The sequence below is a fragment of the Vulpes vulpes genome, chromosome 12 (assembly GCF_048418805.1).
Source record: "Vulpes vulpes isolate BD-2025 chromosome 12, VulVul3, whole genome shotgun sequence".
Taxonomy (NCBI): Eukaryota; Metazoa; Chordata; class Mammalia; order Carnivora; family Canidae; genus Vulpes; species Vulpes vulpes.
Genome location: NC_132791.1, coordinates 155,615,189 through 155,635,498, shown reverse-complemented (window position 1 = coordinate 155,635,498; position 20,310 = coordinate 155,615,189). Strand labels below are relative to the sequence as shown.

General features: G+C 55.7%; 1 protein-coding gene across 1 annotated transcript; it reads left to right on the top strand.

Moving 5' to 3' along the window:
* Positions 1-878: 878 nt before the first annotated feature.
* BSND (barttin CLCNK type accessory subunit beta) lies at positions 879-15,969 on the top strand. Its single transcript, XM_026006898.2, has 4 exons — positions 879-4,430; positions 10,157-10,251; positions 12,208-12,477; positions 13,283-15,969. Exons 1-4 carry the CDS (start codon positions 4,254-4,256, stop codon positions 13,695-13,697), a joined length of 957 nt encoding a protein of 318 aa, XP_025862683.1. The 5' UTR covers positions 879-4,253; the 3' UTR covers positions 13,698-15,969.
* Positions 15,970-20,310: the final 4,341 nt, after the last annotated feature.

The following is a 20,310-nucleotide window of genomic DNA, read 5'->3' as shown; positions in this document are numbered from 1 at the left end:
GAGCTCACTGTGACCCTGTAGGCACAGTACTAATGCCTCAAATCCTCAATGCACATCTTAGCCCAATGGCAGGTGTCTGTTCTGCCAGATTTTGTTAGTAACCCCTTTCCACCTAGTGCAGATTTGGCCTCTGCTCCCATACCCCCTGTGACAGGGAGCTCGTTACCTTGCCTTACTTTCCTGATGTGGCACAGATGTCTGTTCTCTGCCCGGTTACGTTCTGCATCCTGCATTTCCACCTCACCCCATTCACAGATGAGAAAGGCAGCTCAGAGACGTTAAGTAACCCTCCCCAGGTCACACAGCAAGCAGGGATTCAAAGTCCTGGGGCTCAGTCAGCTGCATAAGGGTGGCATTCCTTGAGGGCCTCCTGCATGCTGGGGCGAGGGGCAGGCCTCTGCCACTGTTTCACATCGTCATGGCTGCTCTGCTACAGGTGGTGTTCCCACTTAACAGACCGGGAAACTGAGCCTCAGAGACTTAAAATCACAGAGAATGAAGGCAGAGCCAGTGGTTTCTTGCAAGCCTGCCTGTGCTTCCGTCTCTGGCCTCCCCCTCTTCTGGAAGTTCTATCCACCCGTCCACTCCCCAACATCAATCAGGAGCGTACTCATCCTAGCCCCTGGGCTTACGACCATGAACAAAACAAAGTCCACAGCCTGCAGCAGTAGGAGACAGACAAGGGACGAGATAGATACTTAATGTATGTAGCACAATAGGTGGGGACACACACTACGGAGAAAAGTCACTCGGGAAAGGGCAGTGAACACTGGTGGGGAGGGTGTGCTGCTGTTCTAGGAGTCACAGCAGGGACTCCTCAGCCTGAAGAGAACATTCCACAACAACAGCCTAAAGGAGGTGTGGGGGGGGGGGGGCAGGCAAATATCTGAAGGAAGAGTCTCCCAAGCAGAAGGAACAGCAGGTGCAAAGGCCGTGGGTGCCTTGTGTTCTGAGAAGAGCCCGGAGCCAGAGGGCTGGAGTAGGATGAGAGGGGAGCTGGGGTGGGCGGCAAGGGCAAATTACCTAGGGCCTGGTAGGCTGTTTTGAGGCCCCTGGCTTTCACTCTGATAAAACAGGGTGTCCTTCCAGGGTCCTGAGCCGAGCAGTGACATAGTCTCACCTAGCATTTGGGTTGAAAAGAGACTTCAGGGGGCAGGGGTCGAAGCGGAGACTGTCAGGGAGACAGAGAGGATGGGGCTGGGACCAGAGGGATGGGCAGTAGTTGGGGGTGAGAAGTGACTGGATTCTTACATCTTAGAGGTAGAGGGTGTGAAGAGGCAGTAAGGATGCTGGCTGGGATCCCAGGTGATGGCCTGAATTACGCCGGAAGGATGGAGTTCACACAGGAGGGCCAGGTCTGAGGGCAGGGCAGTGTAGGGGCGAGGGTGTGCGTGGCATTTAGAGTTTTAGCTCCAGCCACGAGTCAGTGCTTACTCACTCCTGGGCCTTTGCACTTGCTGTCGCTCTCTGAGCTGCTTCCCTTGCCCTGACAGAGCTCCAAACAACCTTTCAAGATCCCTTCTATGAATCTATCCCTTCGTTCCTTCACCTCCTTACCCACTCCCCCACCTCCAGTCTATCCCTCTTTCCGCTTTGTGCACGTGCCGGACCTCACCCACGTCTCAGAGCCTTTACCTTACTGTGCCTCGGAAAGTAGCACCAAGTGCCAACACACTTTGAAACCCCATATTTATCAGAGTGCCTCACCCTTCAGGTGGCCCTGCATGCAGCTGGTGCTCAGCAAGAGCCTGGCTGGGGACCTGGCTTGAATTCTGGGCTCTGCTATTTACAGGTTTTGTGACCTTGGGTAGCTCACCTTGCCTCCATCAGCCTCAGCTTCTGCATCTGTCTGATGGGTGCGATCTTTCCTCTCCCTGCCTCTGAGGATCTTTCTAGGACCCTGTACCGATCTGAGGGACAAGAGCCCTGACCCGCTCCTCCCACCGTCACCCCCTTACTCCCCCACCCCGACCCCCACCCCCTTGGCTGGAAGGCAAAGGCCTGGGCTCTAGGGAAGAGATGACACCAGACCCGGTCCACCCAGCACCTGCTTGTCCCAGAGTCTTATTCTTACTCGTTGTCACTCCTTTTTTTTTTAAGAGGGGAGAAAAAGGGGAATGAAGGTTGGGTCGTGGAGTGGAAATAAAAGGTGGGGAGCAGAGGAAAATGCTTGGGTGACTGGGAGGCCTCTCTGGAAGGGTAAGGGCCAGATCCATCATACACACTGGCGTTGGGGCTGCATAGGTCCCCATTTAGCCGCCGACTCGGTTTGGGAAGGTATTAGCCAGTCCCTGCCACTCCCAGGCTCAGTTTCCTCGCCTGTGAAATGGGCACGATGACCCGGGCGGAGGGGCGGAGAGGCCTGCTAGAACCGCGGGGTGAGCGGCGGCAGAGCGCGTGCCACGGCGGCCACCAGGGGGCGCGCGGGGCTCCCACCGGCCCGCCCCGCCTGGACCCTTCCCAGCCTCGCCTCCCTTCCTGGGCGGGGCGCCTGGCGCTTGCATCCCCTGAGCCCTCTTCCAGGTGATGATGACCCTGACGCCCTGGACGGTCCAGCCATGTTGATAACCAGATCCCATCAGGTGTTCCTTCCTTAGGTCACTTCCCCGCGCGGTCACCTAGGAGGCGACCTGATACCACCCTCCACGCACAGGTGACGAGTCTCCAGCCCAGTTCACCTGGGGAACCAAACTTGGATGTGACCCCTTAGCCACCTCTCACCGTGAGGGTCTCCTGAGCTATTACGGGGACCCCCCTCCACCCCCTCCTCCTCACCCCGACCCCCACCAACTTAGAGTGTGGCCCACCTGGATGGGAGAGCTGGTGAAGGAGAAACCGCTGCTGCTGGAATAAATGTTTATGGTCAGGAACACCAGGCAGAGGGTGTGAGCACAGCTGTGGTGCCCAGAACCAGCACAGCCGGTGCTGGGAAGGAGGGAGAAGGCCGTGGCCACACACAGAAGCCTCCCCAAACCCATCAGTCAGGATGCCAGTTGACTTGGCCTTGTATCTCCCCGTGGTGACTTAACCCTATAAAACCTATAAAAGTATCTTCTTTTAGAGATCCCCATGGCTTTCCTTTTCCTCTAATATCTCAGAAAGGGATCTGATTTTTCCCATCAGCCCGTCCCCAGGACTGAAACTCCATCAGAATGCCAATCTTAGGGTGAAGGCGTCTTCCCGGGGGAGGAGGCCAGGGACTTGCTGTCGGTCACTCCCGCCCTCCAGGGGCACTAACGCACACAGCGTTTCTAGGGGGGCAGCTCACTGGAGCAGGTCTGGGGGAGCGCAGGGTATGAGAAAGGAAAGAGGATCCCAGGGAGGCCAGGCCTGGAGACCGCGCTGGTCCTGGGAGGTGCGGTTGTTACCCCGTTGTACAGGGGAGGGAAACTGAGGCACAGAGGGGTCATGTTATCATGAGTTCACTGTCCCTGGGCAGAGGAACTGGAACCCACGCCCTGGCCCCCAGAGCCCACACTTCTGACCGTCACGTACAGTGAGGCGGTATCACATGGTGGCCGGGTGCACAGCGTCGGGGTTCAAATTCCAGCTGCTCTGCTATTTCTAGCTGTGTGACCGTGGGTGATGTGCCCCCTCTGTCCTCACTTGTGAAGTGGAGATAGTAGTAGTTGCCTCGCGGGGTTCCCTTAAATGAGTTAACAGCCGTAACACGTTTGGAGCAGTGTCAGGCGTGCAGCCCCACCGTCCGGTAAAATGAGCTATTATTCCTGAACCCCATGACCTTGAAGAGTCCAGGGTTCTTCGGAGCCTAAAGCGTAGCCGGCCCGGGGGATCCTGGAACCCTCCCGCGGCATTCTAGGCTCTTCGGGCTGTGCTGTGGCGTCCTGCTTCCCGGCCACCTGCCCAGCCCAGCCCAGCGCAGCCCCACGCAGGCAAGTGAGGTGATGTCAAAGCCCTGGCCGGGGCCCAGCCCCTGAATCCTCCCCCTCTCCCTCCCTCATGTTTCCCCTCCTTCAGGTTCTCACACACACACACACACACACACACACACACACACGCACACACGCGGGCTCTGGCCGCCCCAGGGAAGGTGAGAGGGAGCGAAGGTGGGCGGGTGGCCCGGGGCCATCGAAGCGTAGCTCCTGGCCCGCCCGTCAGTGGTCCGGCCCCTGCAGCCGCCGGAGCCGCCGCCCTTCCACGGGAGCCCCAGCCCCGCCGCAGCCATCCCCGAGCCTCCCCCTTCGCTGCGGTGCCTGTGCGGTGTCACCCCAGCCGGGGCCTGGCGGGCAGCCATGGCTGACGAGAAGACCTTCCGCATCGGCTTCATCGTGCTGGGGCTCTTCCTGCTGGCCCTCGGCACGTTCCTCATGAGCCACGACCGGCCCCAGGTCTACGGCACCTTCTACGCCATGGGCTGCGTCATGGTGATCGGGGGCGTCGTCTGGAGCATGTGCCAGTGCTACCCCAAGGTAGGGGCCCGGGAGGGATGGGGCTGTGCCTGGGTTCTGGGTGTCGTCCTCCGTCTTTCACTGTCTTGTCGTCCCCCCCTGTTCTACCCTCTTTTTCCTTCCTGAGCACCCACCCCTCCATCCCTCCCTCCCTCCCTCCTTCCCTCCCTCCCTCCATGCTTCATCATAAGGACTGGTCAGAAGCCCCCTGGATCTAGAGCCCCAAACCATGAGGGAGACAGTGAAACCCACCCTACGATCACGTGCTTGAAACCACAGCGGAGACACTCCTGCTTCATGGTGTAGCTCATCCTCACCCAGAGCTTTCTGGCACCATCTGTAGTTCATTGTAGAGTGGAGAAGCGCCAGGCTCCCACAGTTCCCAAGTGTCAGAGTTGAGGTCGTGGCTCAGCTGCATGTGACTTAAAGGGCAAGCCTTCCCCCTCGGAGGGTGGCCCCTGTGTCCCCGCACTGCCAAGAGTTCCGGGGTGGGTCAGCGGGAACCATGCCTGCGTTGGGGGGGTGGGGGGGTGGGCAGTGCCCTTTTCTTCCATTGAATGTAGTCCTATCCTTGTGAATGACTCAGTGGTAAGAAGAGCACTGGTTTGGGATCCTGTGTTCTAGTTCCAGCTCTAAGTCTCAAACCCTCTGTGTGACCTTTGTCTTTCTGAACCTTGGTTTCATTCATCTGTAAAGTGGGCCCAAGCTCCTATTTCCCCCAGGCTCCCAGAGTTATTATGAGGAACAGAGAAGAGATGGGATGTAGGGATGTTTTATGAATGGTGGGGTGTGATATTTAGGAGAAGGGCTTCCAATCTCCTTGTTACTGATCCTCCCAACAATGATGGATCATGTCAGGAATTGTAATTTTTCAGGGCCCAGAGAGGATGGGAGACTTTTCCAAGGTCACACAGCTGTCCAACGGACCCAGGGAGATGAAGAGAGAAGCTATGGATTCTTTCTTTTTTCTTTCTTTCTTTCTTTCTTTCTTTCTTTCTTTCTTTCTTTCTTTCTTTCTTTCTTTCTTTCTCTTTCTTTCTTTCTTTCTTTCTTTCTTTCTTTTTCTTTCTTCTTTTTAAGATTTTATGCATTTATTCATGAGAGACACAGAGGCAGAGACATAGGCAGAGGGAGAAGCAGGCTCCCTGTGGGGAGCCCGATGTGGGGCTTGATCCTAGGACCCTGGGATCACGACCTGAGCCAAAGGCAGGTGCTCAACCACTGAGCCACCCAGGTGCCCTGGAGCCATGGATCATAACTTGGGCTCTGTCTCTAACTGCCTGGGAGACTTTGGTCAAGCCCCTTCGTTCTCTGAGCCTGTTTCTTCATTCGTACAAAGTGTGTGTCAGGAAGGAGGGGTGAGAGGGAGTGCATCTGAGGGCCCTGCAGGTCCTGCCGTGTAGGGCAGCCCCCACGGCCTGCAGCCCCCTCCTCTCTCCCACCTGGGTAGCTGTGCTGGGGGTGTTCAGGGGAGTAGGCAGGGAGCTAGGGGGGCAGGCCCTGGGCCTGGCTCTCCCTCAGCACCCCCACCCCCTCTGTGCGCCAGCCCCTGCTGTCAGTGTGTTTGGTGCCTGGGCGGTCTGGACTGGTTTGTAGCCATTTACCCAGCAGTTTACAGTCAACTAGCCTCTGTCTGTGCAATGCCCTGAGTACAGGTCACCGGGGGAAGAGGTCCCTGGGGCCCAAGCCACCCACGTCACCCCACCTCTGTTGTCATCCTCCCAGTGAGGAGGCTGGATGGTGGGGCCTGACCAGGGGACCACAGGGGTGTGGAGGGCAAGGTCATTCCTGCCTCTCCCCCTTTGCCAGAGGTGGCTCTGGGGGGTGGGGGTGGGCAGAGGGACCGGGTGGCAGTGGCGGGGGAGGGAGAGAAGGGAGAGGGAATCTTACTGGACATTAATGAGTAACTGTTGATAGATTCACGTGTTCAGGTGCTGTGGAGGCAGCAGGGCAGGGTGGAGACAGTGAACGCTTTCGTGTCCCCCACTGCCCCTCTTCTGTGACCTTGGCAGAGGCCACCCCCCATGTCCTGGAGCCTTGCACGGCCCCATGTGGGGACCAGTAGGGTCTGGTATGGGGGGACCACATTACACTCTGTCCTTAGGACTGGTGTTTGTGGCATTGGGTGGGTGTTGGTGTGTGTGTGTGTGTGTGCAGGGGTGCGAGCACTGGTGCAGGTACGTGTGGCGTGTGTTTCAGAGACGGAGGCTTTGGAGCCAGCGCACCAAGGCAAAGGAAGGAAAGTGTGTTATGGACCAGGGAGGAGTGGTTGGGGTGGGGGGTGGGGGATCCCATCCCTCACGTCTGCTCTGCTTGCTCATGCCTGGCCCCCTGGAGCTCTCAGCAAATGCTAGCGCTGTCCTCCCCTGTCTCTCAGTGTCTCACAAATGGGAATTTTCTGGATTGAAAGAAATATAAGTATAAGGGAACGGAATCAGCCCATTAGGATCTAAGAGTAGCATGAACTAAGCTGCCTTTGAGCTTAGGGGCTTTGAGGGGCTAGGATCTTGTCGGGGAGACAATTTTCTGCCTGATGGGGAGGGAGTGGGCTTCATGGACAAGATGAGGGCTTTTGTAGATTACGTAGAAGTTCACCAGGCAGAGAAGATGGGGAAAGACTTTCCAGGAAGAAGGAACAGCACGATCAAAGGCACAAGTGAAGGGAGCAACAAGAGTGGGTCAGCGTGCTGCTGCAGGTGGAGGTTGGAGGGAAGGTAGAGACACAGTGGGCCCAGCTCCACAGGGCCTGGGGTGCCATGCTAAGGAATTTGGACCTTACCCTTTAGTTGATGAGACCAAAGATGGACACAATCAGCTTTGTAGTTCAGGAAAGTTGTCAGGCTGACATCGGAGAGGAGGAAGGATTGGGGGCAACCAGGCCAGTGGCGGAGGCTCCTTCACTGGGCCAGGTGAGAGATGATGGGCCCCTGGACTCAGGCAGCATTTGAACCCAAGACCGTAGAAACTGCGAAGACATTTCTCATTCATCACATGTGCAATGCCTGCCATGGCTAGATGTGGCCCTGGCTCTTCTACTGAGCTTATCTCTTTGAAATTCTGCAGTAGACTTGGTCGGGCAAGGGGGTGAGCTGGAACTCAGGCATTACAGAAGGAGAAACTGAGGCAAATCTGAGATATGAGACTGTCAGGGATGTTATGCCCATTGGCTGGGACAGGGCAGGGTTGCTGGGAGAAGGGAAGGAAGCAGGGCCTCTCCCTGTCTGGCTTCTGTTTCTGCCCACAGTTCCCCCGGTCCCCTATCCCACCTACTCCACTGGAGTCCAGAGCCAGGCCCCTGATTGGCGGTCAATGGATTCTCTTCTCCATGGGTAACCCTTGCTCCCTCTGCTCCCTCTGCTCCCTCCCTTTCGGGTCAGCTCGGTGCTCTGCCTAAACATGAATCTGCCTGTGTACTTTCCTGCTGAGCACTCCTCCAGGGCTCCCATGCTTCTGGATAAAGACTGAACCTCTTAGTCTGATGTCCTGGGGTCTTCATAGTCTGGTGCCGCCTCACCAGTTTCAACTCTATCTGTCCCCCTCTCTTAAAAGGACTTGTGTTCCAACATGCTCCAGCCTTTCCTTCTCCCTCAGGCTTTTCACTGTGGTGATAATAGTGATGCTCTCTTGTGATGATGACGATGGTAATAGCCATGATGCTAGTGGTGATGATAGAGATGGTGGTGGTGGTGATGATATGATGATAATGTTGATGGAGGTGATGATGGTGACAGTGATGGTAATGATGTGATGATGTTGGTGGAGATGATATGGTGGTAGTGGTGGTGATGATGGTGATGGTTGTAATGGCGTTAATGGCAATGGTGGTGGTGGTGGTGATGGTGATGATGATATGATGATGATGTTGATGGAGGTGATGGTAGTGGTAGTGGTGGTGATGATGATGATGGTTGTAGTAATGGTGATAATGGTGATGGGGTGGTGGTGATGGTGGTGGTTGTGGGCATAGTGATAATGATAATGATGATGGGGTGGTGGTGAGGAGGAGGAAGAGGAGGAGGTGGTGACTGGGCCATGAGGTAATGAGGCAGACAAAGGGGCAGCTTCTAAGAAGTACAGAGCCAGCTGGCAAGGGCAGAGCATGCTTGGTGGGTATGGAAGATACCAAGACCTCTGCCTTATTTCTAGGCATTTCAGGGAAGCTTACTCCTCATAGGAGTTCTAAGATTCCCTCCATCCATCATTCCCTTCTCCCCAGCAGGATGGAGACTTTCTGGTGCAGACAAGTGTCTTTGGCTCATCATATTCTGTAGAAGAGATACAAGGGGCTGCCATTTATGACCCTGGTGTAACACAGTGGGCTCTTGTCAAATATTTGTTGAACAAATTTTCAGTTGAGAGCAAGACTCAGGTCAGATAACTTCATCTTCAGAAGCATTGAACTATGGTTTACTGAGCAGCTACTCTGTGCCCAGAATTCTGCTGGAGGCTTCCTTATACGATATCTCATGGGATCCTCACAGCAACCCCAGGAGACAGATATCGTTAGCCCCATCTAAAAAATTATGGTAAAATATGCCCATAAAATTTACTGTCTTAACCATTTTAAGTGTACAGTTCAGTAGTGTTTTTTTTAAATATATATATTTTATTTTATAGTAATCTCTACACCCAGTGTGGGGCTCAAACCCACAACCCCCAGATCAAGAGTCACATGCTCCAGCAGCTGAGCCAGCAGGGTGCCCCTGCAGTTCAGGAGTATTAATTAAATGCACATTATTGTGCAACCAATCTCCAGAAATCTTTTCCTCTTAGCAAACTGAAACTTTATGGCCATTAAACGATACCTCCCCACCCCCTTCCCTCCGGTCTTGTGTCAGCCACCATTCTGCTCTCTGCATGGATTTGACTAGTGTGGGTACCTCATGTAAGTGGACTCCTGCAGAATCTGTCCTTTTGTTCTTGGCTTATTTCTTCAAGGCTCATTCGTGTTGTAGCAGATGTCAGAGCTTCACTCCTTTCTAAGGCCGGATAATGATCCATTGTACGTATGTACCATGTTTCGTTTATCTGTTCATCTGTTGTTGGACACTTGGGTTCTTTCCACTTTTTGCCTGTTGTGAACAAATGCTGCAAATATCTCTTTGAGGCTAGCCCATTTCACAGAGAGGTACATAGAGGCTCCGAGAGGAGTGATGACCTGCCCAAGAAAGGAATCTTCCCCAGTCTCCCGGACCCCAAAAGCAGGGCTCCTTCTGTCTCATCCTACCGCCTCCTTTATGACCTGCCTCCCCTCTGCCACCCAGTGCCCACCCCATGTCCTGCACTTGCAGAGACCTCTTGATCCCTGAGAGTTCCACTACAGGGACTGACGGGTGCAACTTCAGTCACTCACTTCTCTGGCCCCCACCACTGCCTCTGTGCCAAGAAATACGTGGCAACGATTCGCTTCCCACTCACTCATCAGATAAGGATGAAGCACCTACTCTGTGCCAGGTGCATTCGGGGCCCTGGACTTGGACCCTGGGAAATAACAAGACACCACTTCCTCCAGGGCTCCCGTTTGCTCATTGCTGCCCCCTCGTGCCTGGAAGACTGCCTGGCACACAGCTGGTGCTCAATAAATGTCTTCTGGGTGAATGAAGAGCCAGATGGGAGCAAGAGCCCAGAGATCCAATCACTCACTGCAGCTGGGCCCTGAGCAGGGCCCTCTGCTGTCCCGCAGGGAGCCCTCCTGGCCAGGATGGGTGTGGGAGCCACAGAGAAGCCTTCTTTCCTTTGCCCTGCAGATCACCTTCATACCTGCTGACTCGGACTTCCAAGGCATCCTGTCCCCAAAGGCACTGGGACTCCTGGAGAATGGGCTCGCTGCGGAGATGAAGAGGTAGGTGCCAGGCCCTCCGCGGCAGGGGGGCTGTGGGGGGAGCCCCTCAGGCCTGTATCCTCTTACAGAGGAGAGTGATGGAGGGGGGTGAGAGGGCTGGTTGGTGCCTCTTCCGCTTGCTGCAGGCTCCTGCTTTCCCTCCCCACGTCCTGAGAGTGTGCCGTTAGAAACCAGGGATTGTTTTGAACTCTTGATTCTACAAGGTAGGCATTATTCTTCCTGTTTTACAGCTGAGGGAACCGAGGCTCAAGGACTTTGTCCCGTTTTAGAGGGAATTGGTGGCATACCAGATCAAAAACAGGTGTGGCCCTAAATGCCAAACAGCTGTGACTGCGACTCTGTATGGCAAACAAGGGGCGTGTTGATGGCCAAGCACAGTCCTGGGGCTCTCCACCTATAGGCTGTGGGATTGGGAGAAGGTGACTTACCTGTCTTTGTCCCAGCTGTAAAATACAGGTAGTAATCGTACCTTTCTCCTAGGGCTTCAGGGAGGGCTAAGGGACAGCCCTATATAAACAAAGCACCAACACCAGATCGTGGTGCATGCTGGGCCATCTCCAAGGGTGTCATCACTAGTGAGACGTGCTACCTGTCAACCAGAGATCAAATCAGCCAGTTTGCTCCCATCACTTCCTTTAGTCCTCATGGGAACCGTGTGAAGTGGGGGTGTCGGGCCCTTTATACCGAGGAGAAAACTGAGGTTCAAGAAGTATAATGACAGGGACACTCGGGTGGTGCAGCCGGTTAAGTGTCCGACTCTTTATTTCAGCTCAGGTCATGATCTCAGGATCATGAGATCAAACCCCGAGTCCAGCTCTGCGCTGGGCATGGAGCCTTCTAGGGAGTCTCCCTCTCCGTCTCCTCCTCCCCATCTCTCTTTCTCCCTCCCAAAACCCCCGCCCCCCCCCAAAAAAACAAAAACAAAACAAAACAAAAAAACACACAAAAAAGAAGTATAATCACAGGCTTCAAACCTCATAGGGAGTCAGTGATGGACCAGACCAGACCTGCATGGCTCCCCAGCACACGGCAGCAAGTACTCCAGCCCTGGAGAGGGAGTGGGACCAGCCGCCCTCCCCACCCCTGGAGGCTGTGACTCTGTGCTTAAAGACGGGGCTGCAGGTCCAGGGACTATGGCCAGGGTTCTGGAACACTCTCCTTTGCTTGGGGAAGGAGGCAGTGATGATACTTTCTCTTCCTGGCACAACAGAATGACCTCCGCAGGGGAACGAGGTGGCTAGACCCTGGGTGGGCCTAGGACTGGTCACACAGGAAGAGCCACTGCACAGAGCCAAGTTCTGGGCTCCTCCTGTGTGATCTTGGGCAGGGGATCTAGTCCCCGCACCTCACTTTGTGGAGGGGCTGTGGAGAGCATAAAGAAGGGGATGATGGCTGCAGCCCCAGCAGTGTCACCTGGTGTGGGAGGACTGTGGGCAAGCCCGCCGAAGTCTCCACACTCCCCGGTTCCCGGGTGGGGCAGGGATTACGTGAGTTACCTGACAACCTGTCAGGCAAGGAGCACTCAATATTTGGGCTGTCGCTGCTGCTGTGTCCTCCCCCAAAACAGCGCGGGACGATCACTCTGCTTCACAGGGGTGTGCAGAACAAATGCAGTGGTGAGCACAGGCCTTGGCTCACCGTCTGAAACGCAGCACACTCTGCGTCCATGGGAACCTGCCCACGTTCCGCGGGTGCTCTCTTGGGATTATCTCGGAAGCTGTGGAGTGGGAGGAGCACTGGTCTAAGAGCCCGAGCTCAGCCACTCCTTGCTGGGCCTCAGTCTCCCTATCCGTGAACTGGGTACAGTTATATCCCCCAAGGGCTTGAGATCAGGGAAGACCGATGCCCAGAGCAGGAGGGTGGGGAGACGACACCCAGGTGTCCTCCTGTGAGGTCTGCTGATTGGACTTGCCCACCGACCTGTTCTTTCTCTGCTCCCTGCCGCGCCCCACCCAGCCCCGAGCCCCCATACGTCAGGCTGTGGGAGGAAGCCGCCTACGACCAGAGCCTGCCTGACTTCAGCCACATCCAGATGAAGGTCATGGGCTACCATGAGGACCCTCGCCCCTTGCTGGCGTCGGGGCCGGGACAGCCGCAGCCGGGAGCCGGTGATGGAGGAGAAGGTGGCCCTCGTGATGCTCAGGCCTGGATGGAGGCCACGGTGGTCATCCACAGGGGCTCGGATGAGGATGAGGGCGGAAGCCAGCCCACTCCGAGCAGGCCTGGGTGAGTACACAGAGTGCTGTACCAGCTCCAGCGTGAAGCCGGTGGGGCCCTGGGCCACTGGGGGCTGGCTGGGACATTCGGGAGTGGCGAGGGCAAGGGGGTGGGGACGCCCTAAGAGGCAGCAGGGAGAGCTGACACATGAGCCTGGCTTAGCCTGCCAGGCCTGGGTTCGAATCCCAGCTCCCCTGCTGTGTAGCCTTGGCAAGTTTCTTATCCTCCTGAGCCTCAGTTTCCCCACGTGGGAATAATAATCATCACTATCATCACTCCTGCCTCTGAGGGCTGTTGTGAGAACTGGGTGGGTTCAAATCTGGACTCTGCTGCTGATGTGCTCTGTGAACTAGGTTTCTCATTCTTCCGTTTGTTCACTCATCCCACCAACACTGCGGGGCACCTACTCCCTGCCGGACCTCAAGGGCCCCACCCACAGGAGCCACTTGGGGGAGGCAGATGAGGGAACAGAAGGTGGTACCTTGTGTGGCAGGGGCTAAAGGCCCACAGGAGACCCCTGGGTGGTCAGGGAGGCAGGAGAAGCATCTGGTTTGGATAATCACATAATCCCAGTTCTTAAGTACCTACTATGTGCCAGATATTGTGCAAGGTGCTTTGCACATGCTATATGCTGTAACCCTCAGGGTAAACCATAAGAGTGAGTATGATTATTTCCCCCCATTTTGTAGAGGAGGAAACTGAGGCCCAGACAGGTAAACTCACCTACACTGGGCATTGCAGCTAGTAGCTGGAATTTGGACCCAGGCAGTCTGACTCAGGGCTACCCTTGCTCTCTGGGCCTTTGCTCCTGCAGCCTCCAGGCCTGTCCCCAGGGCCCTGCACCGTTGGCTTCCTTCCGAGATGACCTAGACATGGACTCCAGTGAGGGCGGCAGCCCCAACCCCTCTCCACCTGAGGGGGAGGGGCCCCATCCCCCACCTCGGGAGCCCTGGGCCTGCAGGTGCCAGCTGGACCGCTTCCATGACTTTGCCCTGATTGACGCTCCCACACCAGAAGATGCACCTCCAGAGGGGCAGCGGCAGGATACGGCCCTGTCCAGCTGTCGACAGCAGTCCCAGAGGACAAAGGAGGAGGAAGAGAAGGTTTCAGACATGGGAGCAGACGAGCCAGAGCAGGAAGAGGAAGACTTGTACTACGGGCTGCCGGACAGCCCTGGTGACCCCCTCCCGGACAAGGAACTGGGCTTTGAGCCCGATGCCCAGGGCTGAGATGGAACTATTCCTTGGGTTCTAGCCCAACACCACTGCTAATCCCCATGTGACCTCACAGGGCCTTAATGTCCCTGTCTGCCAAATGGGCTTATGTGGAGGTTCATAGGAGTAAGTGGACCTGAGGGCATTTTGAATGCTCAAAGAAGTGCGTGGGAGGGGATGCTTGCTGTCCATGGACCATTGCTCTTCAACTATTAATTGTCTTTGGTGAAGCTTTGCAGGTAAAATATGATTCATTGAGATTTGCAGCCGCTGGGGCCCTCAAGAGCTGTTTCTGCCTCCCCACAAAGCTGGCTTCTGAACAGACCCTCCTTGGTGCTACCCCTGAGGCCGTGATCCTCTCTGAGGGCCTCTTAGGGCTCCCATTCTGTTGAGTCTTGTAGCTGACCCCCCATGCCCCCCCCCCCCCCCCCCCCGGTAGCTGGAGTGATCCATCTTCCCTCAGAGCTAACCACGCTCATCCTGCCCACATCCCTCCTGTGGTTTCCATTGCCCCAGATCCAAACCTTCCCTGACTCACCTCCGGTGACTTCCCAGCTTTCTCCCCATTCATCCCATGCCTCAACCTCTGTTGCTCCAATTCCCAGCCCACTCCCCCACCCCAAGACCATCCTAAGCTGTCCCCTCCACCAGTAGGCCCTGTGCTTCCTTGTCAAGCAAATTCACACTCATCCTTCAAACCCTGGCACAGATGTCCCTCCTCTGAAAGCTTTTCCCACTGTTACCACTTACCACTTCCCTGAATACGTTCTTTCTGGCTCCTCTATGCCATCTTTGGGCCTTGTACGTTTGTTGCTGGAGCATGACAACTGCTCAAGGCTAGCGTCTTTGCTCTTTACTCGCCTCAGTATCTCCTGTGCTCAGATCAATGCCCACTGAAGGTTTACAAAGCCGACCAGAGCCTTTTGCAGATGAGCCTTTTGCAGATGAGCCTTTTGCAGACACCCATGCCCTAAGTCTTAGATTCCCAGGCCCTTCACTCTCCCCGCTCCCCCCCCCCATCTCTGGTATGCAAACCTCCAAATGGCACACCATATGAGTCACAAAGGCAGGCAGAAAGTCCCCAAAGAAACTCCCTTCCCTGCAGAATACATCTGCCTTGGCTCGGGATGGTGGGTGAAATGAAGCCTCCTGGCCTGATTCGATTTGATTCGGGTGCCATTTACTGAGCATCCACTGTGTGCCGAACACAACGCCAGGATTTTTAGGGGGAGACGGATGTGAACTAGTAAGATTCTTGCCCTCCAAGAGCTTACAGTCTACTGAGCTTGGTGCCTTGTGAGTTAGGAACAGAGGCAGAGTACAAGCCAAGGTGGGAGCAGAGAAGTTAAAAATGGCCAGCAGAGCCCAGAGGTGGTGGAGTGACAACCACACAACCATCTCTGGTCCGTTGAATGCAGGGACAAATAGCTCAGGCTCCCTGAGCAGCCCCCGGAGATACCACTGTACTGTAGGCACACAGTGTAAGGCCTTTAACAGGCTCATCTCTGCAAAGTGCCTGCGTGCCCCAGCACAGACAGTGGCAGCTTCAGAGAGAGGGGCCGTGGTACCCCTTCACGCCAGGTCTGCATGCTCAGAACTTGCACCCTGGGCCGCTGGGTGGAGGAGACCTTCATCTAGGCTTGGCCTCTGGTTTAGAGTTGGGGATCTCAGCTGAGGGAAGGAGAGGCCCCCAGGGCTGAGTCCAAAGTGCTTGCCCCTGGGGCGCCCAGATGGCACTGTTGGTTGGGCCTCCAACTCTTGGTTTCAGCTCAAGCCCTGGTCCCAGGCTTGTGAGATCAAGCCCGAGTCAGGCTCCCTGCTCAGCACAGAGTCTGCTTAAGACTCTCTACCCTCCCTGCCTAGTAAAAAAAAAATAAGTAAAAATTAAAAAAAAAAAAGTGCACACCCCTGGAAACACACTCCTCTTTCATTCTGGGTCATTACTACCTCAAGGAGGACAGCCTTTATGGTGAGGGGTGCCAGTGGGTGCATCCCCCTGCTGTAATGTGCTCTTGCTAGTAGCCCCGAGACTGGGGACACAGTGAGGGGCAGTGTGCCCTGCTTACAAAGTGAGTGGGGGAGCAGGTGACCTGCATCAGAAGGGTTGTCTGGGCAAACAGCTAAAATAAAGTTTTCAGTGTGTAAAAGGGTCACTTTCACCTTAAATTCTTTTATGTGAAACCACCTAATCCCCCTCTGGGCAGCGTAGATAAGCTATCCTGTCGGGCAGGCACTGTGGGCACCCTCTGGAAAGGGACCACCAAGCACAGGGGCAAGGCCATGTGCGACAGCTGCACCCCTGAATCACAAATGCCCCAGAGCACCCAGAGCCCCAGTGGAGGCTAACCCCATCCTAGGGGTTGGCACAGGGGGCAGGGTGAGGGCTTGGGGCAGCAGAGAGAGAGAGGGCGAGACTCTGGCTTTGCCAGTCCCAGCTCCACATCCTGCTGCCTGAAGGGGAGCCCATATGCCTGGTCTGCCCTGGACAGTCCTGGTTTCTGCCCGCTGCCCCTGCCCAGTTACTTTATACTGTTGGTGTACCCACTTGCGATCAGAGTCATCCCATTTGGATTATACATTATACATTCCCCCTAGCCCCCTACCCTGTGAACTCGGGCAAGTCTGGTGGCCTCGTGGCCCTCACTTTCTTCGTGTGCAAAAAGGAGGTGATGGGTCCCTGCCTTTGACTTCTGCAGAGTCAGTGGTGGGGCTATTGGAAATCCAGGTGCCCGTGCCCTGCAGGATAGGGCAGCTGGGAGCTCAGCCCTGGTGGATAGTTGGGTTTGTTCCTCACGGCAGCGAGGGGGACAGACCCATGGGAACCAGGTCTCAGAGGCCTGAGAAAGGGCTTGTTGAGAGTTAGGGGCTTTGAGGGAGGATCAGGGAAGCAGGGCCCTGTTCCACACCAGCTACTGTCGGGGAGCGGGGCTAACTCCATGATTAGTCAATCTGATCTAGAAGGAGGTTGGCAAAGGGGCAGCAGTCACAGCCCAGCCGGGGGAAGGTGTGAGCATTGTTGAGGCTTGCATGGTATTCATGCTCGCCTGAGCTCAGCCACGGTTCCTGGGTGGCCTTGATTTGCCTTTGCCCATCATGGTCACGGAGTGGCCCTGCCTCATGCCAATGTTCTGTGGAATTGTTCATGCCCAACAGGACAAGGCTGAGCTATGAGGGCCAGGCTGGCCCCTGGCTGCCAGGCTGCCGCGCTTCCTCAGGCCTCACTGCTTGGGGGTAGGGGGTCCTCCCCTGGGGCTTGCTAGTGACCTGGGAGTGGGGAAGAGAACATGCTGCGGATTTCATTTGAAAGGAAGAGTCTGCATCTTTTTTTTTTTTTTAATTTTATTTATTCATGAGAGACACAGAGAGAGAGGCAGAGACACAGGCAGAGGGAGAAGCAGGCTCCCTGTGGGGGACTCCCCTGGGACTCCGGGATCACGACCTGAGCTGAAGGCAGACACTCAACCTCTAAGCCACCAGTTGCCCCAGGGGCTGCAGCTTTTTAAAAGTTTGAAGAGCGAGGGGGCGGTGGGCCTCTCCTTCCGCTCCGACCTCCCCAGACCCTGAGCTGCCTTGCCAGCCTGTTGCACCTGCAACCCCCCACGGCGCTCTGTTCCCTTGGCCTCGACTACTTCCAGCCTCCTCTAAGAACATGGGCCTCTGACATACCCAGGGGCGGGCGAGCTCCAGGGCTCAGGGTTGGGGGTGGGGTGGGGGGCGGTGCTGGACGGGCCTGGAGGCCATGGCAAGCCCTGGGATTCCAGCCTCAGCCCCAGGCTCCAGAGCCGTGTACCATGGCAGACATTCCTGCTCTTCTCACCCTCCAGGCAGGTCAGGGGGACTTTGGAAGTTTCCACTCTCCTGGGGTGGGGGGGAAGGCCCCAGAGGGATAGTCCCTGCCCTTACCTGGGCAGGAGGTCCTGGGGGCGGTGAGCTTGGGCTTGCCCTGACCTTGGGCACACTGCAGCCTCCCTAGGCTTCTGTCCCTGTTCTCTCTGTGATTTGGTGGAGACGGACCAGATTTCACTTCTATTTCTAGTCCTTAAGCACTGTTTCAGTTGCCCTCCTGCCTGTTTTCCCAACTGGTCCTCACAGCAGCCCCGGGGACAGATCTGTCAACCCCACGCTGTACACGTCTGTTCCAAATCCCAGACTCTGGAGTCAGAAAGATCTGGGCCTACACTCAGCCTCTGCCAGTTCCTTGCTGTGTGACTTTGGACAAGTCACTGCCCCTTTCTGAACCTCAGTGTCCACACATGCAATGGGGGAGGGGTTTTGGAGGAGAGTTAAAGAATGTGACGCTTCTGACACACAGCAGGTGCTTGAACAGCATCAACCTGTCCTGGCTTTCCTCTCTGGGTCTCCCCTTCCTCCTCTGCACAAAGCAGATCTTCTCTGTCCGGCTTACAAACTGGCAGTGGGGAGTGGGTTCCCCAGGAATAATGTGCACGTGAAAGCTCCTTGCAAAAGGCACAGACGTCTATGGCCCAGGTGTTGAGGGGCAGGTAAGTTGAGCAAGTGGCAGGGAGCTGAGGCCCGTAGTACGAGGAGCCTCCCGTGGGAGCAGGAGGAAGGGGAGCCAGACTGCTAGTGTTCCAGGAGCACGGAGGTGGGTGCCGGCCAGACCAGGCCTGCTGAGCATCTGCGGGGTGTCAGGGGCCCTATGTCTATTAGCTCTGAGTTGAATTCTCCCTCTGGCCCTGAGAGACTGGCAGTCCTTGGGGGGCTGAGCTAGGATTCAAATGGAAGGCCCCGCAGCCTGTGCTCTTTCCCTTCTGCCACCGGGTCCACACATATAATGCCCCTGCCAGGCTCTGCTCGCCTGATCTCATTTCAGCCTCAAAATCTGCAAGGTTGGTGTGTTGTCCCTCTTTTACTGATGAGCAAACGGGCTCAGAGAAGTTGAAGAATTTGCCCATCCTCCCAGAGAAGGGCTGAGTCAGGCATCGGGCTTCCCTTGAGCACCCACCTACCTGTGCCCTTCCCTGTGCTCGCGCTGAGGGCAGACATGCCCCTGCTCCCACACCTTCCATGACTCTATTGCCCTCAGCATGAGGCCAGATTCCTCACCCTGGTGTTTGAGGCCCTTGGTGATCTGCCCCAACTGCCCTTAACGGCCGATTTGTTCACCGCCGCCCCCAGCGGCAGCGACGCCTGGAAACCCTTCACGCCACGCTGCCTGCACTCAGGCTGTTCCCTCTGCCCGAAGCCCCTCATCCCCTTCTCTACCATCCCTCAAGGGCTGCCTCAAATTCCATTCTGAGGCCTGAACTGGCCTTCTCTCCCCTCCCAGGACGGGACCCATCCCCACCCCACTCTTTCCTCGGCGTCTTTCCCAAACAGGGCACCCTGCTCTTGTCCCAGTGCTCCTTATGTGACTGGCTATGTATGTGCCAGGCTCCCCGGCTAGATGGGGAGGTCCTTCGAGGACAGGGGCCTCTGGCTAACCATGTTTCTGTCCCCAGGACTTAGCAAAAACAAGTGGCAGTAGTGGTGTTAAAACAGAAAGGAATTTGGGATCCCTGGGTGGCGCAGCGGTTTAGTGCCTGCCTTTGGCCCAGGGCGCAATCCTGGAGACCCGGGATCGAATCCCACATCGGGCTCCCGGTGCATGGAGCCTGCTTCTCCCTCTGCCTGTGTCTTTGCCTCTCTCTCTCTCTCTCTGTGTGACTATCATAAAAAAATAAAAATAAAAAAAATAAAAAAAAAAAACAGAAAGGAATTTACCTGAATTGAACTGATCCAGGTGCCCATTCTGAAGGCTCGCTGGCCTAGGGGTGAGGAGCGCTGGCTTGGGCATCATCAGCCTGATTTCAAGACCTGGCAAGCTCTGTGACTCTGGCTGAGAGGCTTACCCTCTCTGGTCCTCAGTTTCCTTATCAGTAAAATGAAGTTAATAATCACTACCTGGGACAACTGGGTGGCTCAGCGGTTGAGCATCTGCCTTTGGCGCAGGGCACGGTCCTGGGATCCAGGATCAAGTCCCACATCGGGCTCCCTGCATGGAGCCTGTTTCTCCCTCTGCCTGCGTCTCTGTCTCTCTCTCTGTGTGTCTCAGGAATAAATAAATAAAAGCTTTAAAATAATAATAATAATAATGTCCACGTAACAGCACATCATGAAGATCAGTTGAGATGGTGGATACGGGGTGCTCGGCGTGTGTCTGGTGCCTGGGGAGCCCTCAGCAGATGGAAGTTATCATGATCATCACTGCTTGCAGGGACGAGAAGGATATGTATGATGTGTGGACACCAACGGCCAGTGTGGACTTGGAGCTGCTATCCAAGCACTGGATTATCAGCACCTCCCAAGTGTAGGTCGACAGATCAGGCTGGGCTTGCAGCATCAGACTTTCCTGGGAAGTTTCAAAAGCCTGGTGTCCTTGAGCCACCTCTGGAGAGGTCTGGGATGGTCTGAATTTTGAATAAACAAGCCAGATGATTCTAAAGTACACAAGGACTTAATCTTTTGTTTTTAAATGGGTTATTAAGACCTGGAACAGTTGGAAGGTGACCCAGAGAAGGTGGGTGTTGCAAGCCAGGATTTAAGCAAGAGGAGGAAGGGACAAGGGTATCTCAGGCAGAGGGCATGGGATACACCAAGCCCCACAGGAGAGAAGGAGGAAGAAACT

What these genes read in the sequence shown, in the direction of transcription:
- BSND (XM_026006898.2), top strand. Translation starts at nt 4,254, where the DNA reads ATGGCTGACGAGAAGACCTTCCGCATCGGCTTCATCGTGCTGGGGCTC. An exon ending in TGTGCCAGTGCTACCCCAAG is followed by an intron (nt 4,431 to 10,156) that starts GTAGGGGCCCGG and finishes TTTGCCCTGCAG; the next exon opens with ATCACCTTCATACCTGCTGA. An exon ending in CTCGCTGCGGAGATGAAGAG is followed by an intron (nt 10,252 to 12,207) that starts GTAGGTGCCAGG and finishes CGCCCCACCCAG; the next exon opens with CCCCGAGCCCCCATACGTCA.